This window comes from Mustela putorius, unplaced genomic scaffold (assembly GCF_011764305.1).
Source record: "Mustela putorius furo isolate JIRA1106 unplaced genomic scaffold, ASM1176430v1.1 tig00000281_pilon_pilon_pilon, whole genome shotgun sequence".
Classification (NCBI taxonomy): Eukaryota; Metazoa; Chordata; class Mammalia; order Carnivora; family Mustelidae; genus Mustela; species Mustela putorius.
In genome coordinates this window covers 31365267-31374229 of record NW_025421343.1, presented here as the reverse complement: position 1 = coordinate 31374229, position 8963 = coordinate 31365267, and the positions used below count along the sequence as shown (strand labels likewise).

The window sequence follows — 8963 nt, the reverse complement described above, 5'->3', positions numbered from 1 at the left end:
TAACTCAGCTTAATTTTTGTTCTTTCATAGAGGGGAGCTCCTACACGATTCCCCTAACACCCATGGGGTGGGGGTACATCTTCTCTTCATTCCCACTGTGTCCTAGAAAATACACTTCCACGTGGTCACATGGAAACCACTGTCCCTCCGATCAGTATATGCTGTTCTTTTTTTGATGGGTATGTATTTTTATTTTATTCACCCCGTGGACATTCAGAGCCGGAGTCAGATGTGAGACTGGAAAGGTTTTATTTCCTAACTACAGACAGCTTGAAGAGGCTGACTATGGGGCCATCACGGCCTGAGCGAGGAGCACACCCAGGCCGGGAGGCGGTGGGAGGGCAGGCGAGGAGAGGTCGACTTCCTGGGGGGAGAGAAGCCTCTGGCCCCGCGGCGCCCTCACTGGCCCTTCTTGTGGGCGTTCTTGATGATGGCGTTTTTGAACAGCGTCACCAAGGGGGTCTGGCTCTTCTCGGAGGTCATGAAGCCGCCGTAGCGCTTGTCCTTGGGCGGGCTGCCCCAGCGGAAGTGCTCCATCTTGTAGGGCCCGACGTCCTTCTTCTCCGCCACCTCGGCCTCCGCCACCAGGCCGTACTCCAGGTCGGCCAGGGCCGCCATGCCCTCGGCCGCGCCCTCGGGGCCGAGCGCCGGCTCAGGCCGCTCCCCGGCCAGCTCTCTCTTGAACTCGAGCGGGAAGGCCTCGGCCGACTCGTCCTCGGCGCCGTTGGGGTACACCTTCACCGGGCGCCGCTTCTTGCCCACAGGCTTGCCCCAGCGGAAGTGCTCCATGGAATAGGAGCGCTTGCCCTCGCGGGGGCCGTGCTCGCTGCCATCTCCGAGGAGCTCCCGGCCGCCCGCGGGCAGCAGGGCACGGCCTTCGCCCACGGCGACCTCCTCTTCTTCGCGCTTCTGGCCCGCGCTGCCATTGCGGGGGCCAAACCGGTCCCAGCGGAAGTGGCCCATGACGTACTTCCGGGGGATCTCGGTCAGCGGCTGCTCGTTGCCGCTGCGGGGGAGCACAGGCGTCTGGGCCAGGAGGTCAGGCTTGCAGGCCCGGATGCACGCCTGCGGGGGCGAGCGGGGGGGGGGGGGGGCGTGGTTAGGGCAGCCTTGGCCCATGACCCGCAGCCTAGAAGCCCGCGCTGCGCCTGCGCCCTGCGCGCCCTCGGCTCTCAACACGTGCCGGCAGGACCTGGGGCCTCGGCAGCTGCCGCCCCCCTGCCGAGGACAAGGATGTCTGACCCCCGGTCCTGTTGGCGCCCGCGGACGCCTGAGACCTATCGTCTCTTCTGGTCCCTGTACCCTTTGGTTCTTCTGCCTGGCAGCTACAACAAATACCCCCATCCCATTCGTGGGTTTACTTCTCCCAGAGCTTTAGTGAGCAGAGTCAGTGTCTTACCTTAGTGTATATGCACTGATCAAAAAATGGTCAATGGTGGTCATCTTTGGCACTTAATGAATACTGAATAAATTAAATAAATAGATATGCTTCTGTGTGAGTCCGAGAGGGGCATTGGGCTGAAATTTGGGGGAGATTTTTTTTTTTTAAGATTTTATTTATTTGAGAGAGAGAGACAGAGATAGCAAGAGAGCATGAGTCAGGAGGAGAGGGTGAAACAGGCTCCCTGACGAGCAAGGAACCCCATGTGGGGCTCCACCCAGGACCCTGGATTTATGACCTGGGCTAAAGGCAGCTGCTTAACTGACTGAGCCACCCAGGCACCCCTGAAATTTGGAGGAGAATCTATTCATATGAGAGAAATAGAAGTCTGGCCTTTAGAGCCTGTATTTCCAATAATGTCTCAACCTTTCCCCATGATCTGCACACCTGACTGATTCCCTACCCCAGCCATCTCCCTGTACCATGCCTCAAAATTCTTCCCATGCCATCTGGCACTTTCTTTGGTTCTTTAAAGTCTTTTGAGCTGATCCAGTACTTTCCCCAATCAGTGAGCTTTGGGAGGAAGTAGTTCCCTTCCCTGTCACCTCATTCTAACTGGAGGGAGGAGTAAACAACCAGGATTATTTCCATTGCTTGGGTCAGGGAGGATATGTCTCTGCTCTCTGTAAGCAGACAACTCCACTATGGTACACATTTGTCTGAGAGAATGACCTATAGCCTGCAGCCTTGATTTTTCAGTTACTTGGGACTGCAAAGGAGGAAACAGAAGGATCCCACCCACTCTGCTGAGTTGGGAATTTCATACTCCAGGGATTTAGAATTATGATGCTGCTGAACAGTGGAAAGTAAAAGCTATCTCACACTCCTCTCCCCTGGACACATAACCAAGCAGGAGGATCAGAGAGGTAAAAAGACCTTGGCAAGTATCTATGACTCTTCAGTGGCAGAGCTGGGGCTAGAACTCTGACCATGGCCACTGCTCCTTCCCTGGTGGGCTCTCAGTAGGAGAGGCTGTGCAGTGGGTATCTCCAATCAACAGTCTCTTGGGTCTCTCTCTGACCTAGAACTGACGGAATTCCCTGGGCTCTTTCTGTTTTGTACTGTACGTGAAACCTCTGTGTTTCTAAGCTCTCTCTCTTCACCATAACTAACTTCTTCATGGACAAAGCACACAGAATGTAGTGACGTTCATTCTACCCTCACCAGGCAGGTGCTGGCAGCCGGATGAAACTCATCCACTGATACTGGCAGTGTGTCTTTTAGTCCTTAACTTGGTATAATTTCTCATTTATGCCTCTTAATAGACACACTCTCTCTCTCTCTCTCTCTCTCTCACACACACACACACACACACACACAATTCCAGCTTGGCACAAATGGCTTTTACATGCTTCTGGAAAGGCTGCAGGTCAGTCCTCCAGAAGAAGAATAAGACATTTGGCAGTTAGAGGAAAATGGCACCGGGTTTTTCCTTCTCCTGCTAGAGAAGATTTGCAGTACTACCTCACTGACTTTATAATTGGTGGTAGAAAGGGAATGAAAATGTCAAGTGATACAAGGTTATAAGGAATAGTAAGTCTAAAAGATTGAAAATGTAGAATCAATAGTGGAAACAGTTATTATTACTGTTACTATCATTGTTATTATTTTAACAGCAATATCGCTAAATAGCTAAAATCGAGTGGTCTTCATACAAGAAGATAAGGAAGGAAGATAATTAAGTAGAAACTGTGGACCGACCCCCATCTCCCTGAAGCTGCTTCCTCCCCTCCTTGGCTCAATTCTGACTTTACCCTAGAGATCTGTTCCTACCCTGCCCTGAGTTACCCATATCTCTGGGAATGAATTTCCCCTTCCCCAGTCCCCTTTCTTATGTGCTGTCCCAGTCCCAACCACAGTCCCATCCAATGCCCAGACCAAGATGGCGGCCACAGCCCACATACCAGCAGGTTACTTTCCGTGGTGAGGTCCTGACACTGGCTGCTTTCCAGGCACCAGCCACTCACTTTCACAGAGGCCTGAAGCAGCAAGGCCAACAGCAGGGCCCCTGGGTGGCTGCAGCACGATCTCGGCATCTTCCAGGCAGGCTGAGGCTCTGCAGAGGCAAACAAGATTGGTGGGACCCCTGCAAGGAGCAGAACAATGTTGGCCACTGACCAGGAAGGACTGTGAGCCAATATTAACAACACATTCACTTGTGGAGCTCAAGGCTTTTTGAGGACAGGAGCAGTTCAAGGAGAAGTTTGGTGTGAGTTGTGGTGGAGAGGAGGGGAGAAGGACCTGGGCAACCTATGTGCAATTTCCCCTTTGTCTCCTGTTAAAAATCAGACCCCAAAGAAGGTTAGGACTGGAAGCTATTTTAGGGATCATTTGTTCCAGGCATTATTTGAGAGATGAGGAAAATGAGTTCCAGAGAGGTAATAATTTGGATGTTCAGAACAAGCAAGGCTAAGTTCTCCTGTTTCCCTAAACTTTCTTATTTCACCACCTTCATGAAGCCATAGTTCTAACACTCCAGATCCAGGATGTTACTTGGGAAAGACAAGGGACTCTGAAATTCCTGCTCAAGACAAGTTTCCTCCTCATCATCCACTAGGATCCTATCATTCTTCAGAAACTCTTGTTTCCTATGAATAGTAGGTTTGTGTAAAGGCAAATAAAACCTTTGGCCAATTTGGCCAAAATCTCAAGCAACATAATATGATGTCCTGTACACAAATCACTCAGATGATCACTATTTCTCAGATTCCTGCAGGTTTGAAGATATTTGTTTATTTATTTAAAGATTATTTATTTATCTATTTATTTGACAGACAGAGATCACAAGCAGGCAGAGAGGCAGGCAGAGAGAGAGGAGGAAGCAGGTTCCCTGTGGAGCAGAGAGCCCGATGCGGGCTCCATCCCAGGACCCTGGGACCACGACCCGAGCCGAAGGCAAAGGTCCCAACCCACAGAGCCACCCAGGCGCCCCTGAAGATATTTATTTTTAAAGCAGACCCCCATTCTTTCAATACTGGCTCATCTTCTGTATAAATTACATATTGGACCTCCTCTTGTTCTCCGAGTCTCTCAAATGTAGTCTGAACTAGCTGGACTTGAAGATACTCTAAGTGTAGAAAAGAAAGAGGTGAACACACAAAACAGAAGAGAACTACCCACCCCCCAATGTGAAAACCCACCAAAGATACTTTGGGGGAAGTCAGCAATTACCTCTCAGCAGATGCTGAAGTCAAGAGGTCAAGATGCAGTAAAGAAGGGAGCACTGGTGCTGCCCTTTGCCTCCGGTGCCCAACACTTTCCCCAGACCTCTACTTCTCCCACTACCTTGTCTCCTTTCACCCCTCAACCAATTCAACTTCCAGAGTTGACCCTGAGTTTGGTCATTAGCTCAACACCAACCCACAATCATTGTGGGTTTCAAAAGAGCTCAACCAGCTGTAGAAGGACACCTAATTAAGTTGAGGAAAGCAATTCACGTTAAGGTGTGGATGGCTGATTTTCTTATCTGTCCTAGTGAACTTTTGCATTTTAAAATGTTTGCCTAAAAGAAATCTCCTATTTGTGGAGGGTGGCCAAATCTTTTTTCTGGATAAGGTTTTGGAAATGAAAGTTCTCTCTGGCTTTCATTGTCTAGTTCAGAAAGCATTTCCTTTTCTTTGCCCCGCCTCCACTCCTTCCCCCCAAAGCTGAGCCAGGTCAGGGCTCCCTTCTTGAATGACTGCCAGGCACAACCTGAGTGACTTCAGAGCAGCCATTAGATGGCGCTGGCAGCCAGTCAGCTGGCCCATGAGTGCCTCAGGTTGAAGGGGCAAACAGGAGAGCATCAATCAACCTTGGTGTCCAGTCTTGACCAGGGGCAGGCTGCTCCAGTTCAAGAATGGAGCCCAGATTTGGTGGGTAAAGCAATTTAGATTAAAGCTCTGAGACCAAACAGCACACTTGGGTCAGACTTACAAGAGAGGCAGAAAAATGGACATTACATATCACCGTGGGCAAGTGTAAAATAACATCTTAATAAAGAAAGAAGCAACATCATACAGATCTGGCAGTCCCCTCAACTATATTTCAGTTCTCCTCAAGGCTGGCCATTCTGGGATGATTTCCATTTTCTTACAACCTACCTCATGATTTTAGGACTGAGAAGCCCCAGAGAGCATTTCTTCTCTCTCTCCCCAACTGACTGTCTGTGTCATACAACATGGTAACAGTCACGCTGCCCACCCTCTCAGCATTCCATTCTACTGCTAAAACATTAGTTTCCGGAAAGCAACTTGATTTCTTTTTGCTTATGTTTATTTTCTATTTTTTTAATGAGCAAATATTATATTGTGTCCCTTTTTTCAAGAAATAGAGAAATGGGAGATGTCAGATGTTGTGCTTTTGGTAAGTAGGGATTGTGTTATATATGATCAATAATTGAAAATCTTGGAAAAATAAATAGAAATTTGTAATTTACTAATCTTGACATTAACTTTATAACAGAACTATACTTATTAGAACTGCATATATGTAGGTGAATTCTCTTTGAGCTAAGCAAAACATTGTGTTTTTCGGTCTGAAACTGGACACTGGCCATGCCCTTCTATAAAGATTAGAGGAACAGAGGTGCAGCGTTTTCTCCTTTCATCATGATACACACATATCAAGTCCTAAAACGAAAGTGTCGAAAGAATATTAAGTCATTAAATAACGTGTAACCTGTGCATATGCTCACAATTAACAAAATAAATGCATACTCGTACTTTCCTTGGCTTTTTCCAGCCATTCTGTGAGAACCACCACCTCCCCATTTATGTGCGGAAAACTAGGAGAATCCAAATGTCCTGCAGACTCTCCCTCCTTCACTGGAAACCTACCTTACCTAAGCCTCTATCAGCTCAAAGGGCTGCTTCTGCCCTGCAATCTAGGGTCTTCAGGATTAAAGGTCCACTCTGTTGTCCCATTGAGGGCACACACAGAGGGTGGTTCAGAACCTTGGACAGTTCCCACACCGGCCACCTCGTTTTAACCCCAGCTGGGTCTTTCAGAGGAGACCCGCGTCTGGACGGAGCTCAGCCACAACGGGTGCACTATCGTGCGCAGAGAAACAAGGATTCAGAGGTCTGGATCTAAAGAAATCTGGAATGCAGGGAGTTTATGGTAACTTCTAGCTTTTACTCTCCCGCTCTCATTTCCGACATTAATTTGCTCTACAGTACATGGTAGCTTTTAAGAAGTGACACCTACCCAAGAAAATCGAGAGGAAGAGGAGCCAAAAGGCGGGGCTTTACCGAGATCTCCCCGAGAAGGCTGTAGAAATCTCGGGAGTCCTAACAGCCCAACTCCCCGGGGAAGACGCTCTCGCCCGCTCTTGGAAGGCACTGCTTTCAGCGCCGCAGCCGTTTTCCCACCATCCGGAGGCTGCCCCCCTCTGCACCTCTGCGGGCGGCTTACCACGCCGCCCTCAGTAGGGAAAGTTTTGGGAAGTCAGGACCACAGCGAGCCAAAGGCGCCTCAAGTCAGCGATTGGGAGCCGGGCAAAAGCATCCCGGGGCCCAGGGACAGGGATGCCGGCTAAGAGCGAGGTTCCGTGCTGCTATACCCTTACCTGTTGCAGAGAGGCTGCGTTCTGGGCGACTTCTGCTGCGCCGGGCGAGGATGCTCGGCGGCCCCGTTAGGTGACTTTTCTTCCTTCCTTTCTCCTCCTCCGCCTCCGCCTTGTCCGGGTCGCTCTCCTCGGTCCTTATATACCTGCCGGGCTCGCCCTGGTGGGCAACGGACGTGAACTTCCTGGCAGCGTAACAAGCAACTCCCCCGACCATGAGAAGGGGGGCCGTAGGGCTCAGGAGGGGGGTTTCCCGGTAGGGGCTAGCGCAAGGGCATACGTGCTGGGGAAGGGGGCCGGGTCTCTGTCCCCGGAGGCTGGAATTAACACCGTCCTGCTGAAGGGCGCACCTGGCAGCCATCAGGAAATAACTTAATTAAGGATGGTATTGGGTCTCCAGTTAGGACAAGCAGGCGGCTTATCACCCCGGTGTGGAGTAGGCCTGGAGCAACGGCTGAGGTAGTTGAGGAGAGGGTGAAGTTACTTGTGTGCGCGCTTGGACTGTCATTTGCCTCGTTCACACTTGAAGGTAAATATCCCACAAAGGGGAGTGCGTCTGCAATGCCTCAGATTTCCCCAACGTTTGGAAACTGTGATGAAGATGTTATGGGGAATCGCAATCCCTCTGCTCCAGTTTAGGAGTGCGGGGCAGCAAGGTGTGGTTGTGGGGGAGGGGTGAGTTCACTCATTGGGTAGAGGCCCGGGAAAGTTGCCTTCTCGGAGGTGTGAACTGCAAGCTGCATTGTCCCTCCTGGGGTCTAGTCCAGAGCAGGCTCCTTCCTGTGCCCCAAATCCCGAGAGAAAGGTGTTGTTAACTTATTATTAGTGGGGGAGAGGAAGGGGGTGCTCTGGGAAGAGCAGCTGAAGTACTTTTCCTGTGGCCTCTACCTTAACCTGGAGTAAAAGAGAAACAAATTGAGGAGTCACGGGGTGGTGAGAGGGAGGGCTGGAATGAAACTGAACTTCAGATCAAGGTGCTTATTTTATTTTATTTTATTTTTCAAGGTGCTTGTTTTAATATGCCAGTTGCAGGAACTTTCTTTATCCCCAGTCAGAGGTTCTTTCAGACTCCAACACTCCCATGAGAATTCCTGGTTGGTGACATTGGCTTTATATTCCACAATCCTTTCCTTTTGGGATACAGGAAAAATCTAAGCTAAATAGTAAACAAGGTACTTTGTCATCTGGCCTTGCCCTCTTTCCAGGGTCATCTCCCACCTGTCTGTCTTGCATCCTGGTACTTCAACCATCCACAACATTCCTATTCCCATAAACACTACTTTCTCAAGCTTCCATGTCTTTGTCCATGCTACTCCCACAACTGGAACATTCTTCCTCTCTCCAGCCACGCAGGAAAGTTGAACTCCTGCATTAAGATTTAGCTTATCCATCACTACTTGTTCTCTCAAGCCCTCCTTGGCTACTTGTGCTACCTGGGACATGAAACATGGCTTTCTCTATTCCGCAAAGAATCCCTTTCCCATCCCATCCATACATGTAGCCTTTTTTGCTGGAACAAATTCCATGCTGTTTTCCATCTTCCTCCTCTACCTACACTTGCCCCCCCCCCCGGCTTGTGAGCACTCTAAATTAGATTGTGATTTTATCTTATTTTTCTTTGTATTATTCTTCTAACTTTAAGGGGCAGTTGATGGTAGCAGAAAGGCCAGGTGAAAAAAAGTTCAGATTGACCCAGCTTCTGTCCTTCTTTAGTTAGCTGAGTTCTTAATTACACACAGCAGAACTGAAAGACCAATGAATTGTATTTAGGATCACTGAGTAGGTTGGGGAACCAGGATCCAAAAATAGGCAGGAACAAAAGTTGGCTGGAATTATGACCAAAATTGGGTTGCTGACCAGATCCAATTAGAAAAAAAATCAGATCATCATTGGAAACAAGAGGGCACAAGTAGCACTGTCAACACCCGAGGCGTCAAACATATTTCTACAACTTCTATCCCCAGAATAAATAGATTA

The 8963-nt window shown here is 49.3% G+C and overlaps 1 protein-coding gene across 1 annotated transcript; it reads right to left on the bottom strand.

Moving 5' to 3' along the window:
• Positions 1 to 238: 238 nt before the first annotated feature.
• Positions 239 to 7086, bottom strand: POMC (proopiomelanocortin). Its single transcript, XM_004745937.1, has 3 exons — positions 6990 to 7086; positions 3346 to 3497; positions 239 to 1065 (listed from the first exon to the last, which is right to left on the bottom strand). The coding sequence occupies exons 2-3, from the start codon at positions 3475 to 3477 to the stop codon at positions 400 to 402; spliced, it is 798 nt and encodes a 265-aa protein (XP_004745994.1). The 5' UTR covers positions 3478 to 3497; positions 6990 to 7086; the 3' UTR covers positions 239 to 399.
• Positions 7087 to 8963: the final 1877 nt, after the last annotated feature.

Excerpts from the sequence above, each read along its gene's own strand:
- POMC (XM_004745937.1), bottom strand. The coding sequence starts at position 3,477 with ATGCCGAGATCGTGCTGCAGCCACCCAGGGGCCCTGCTGTTGGCCTTG. Across the intron at positions 1,066-3,345 it reads CCACGGAAAGTAACCTGCTG|GCGTGCATCCGGGCCTGCAA; the intron begins GTATGTGGGCTG and ends TCGCCCCCGCAG.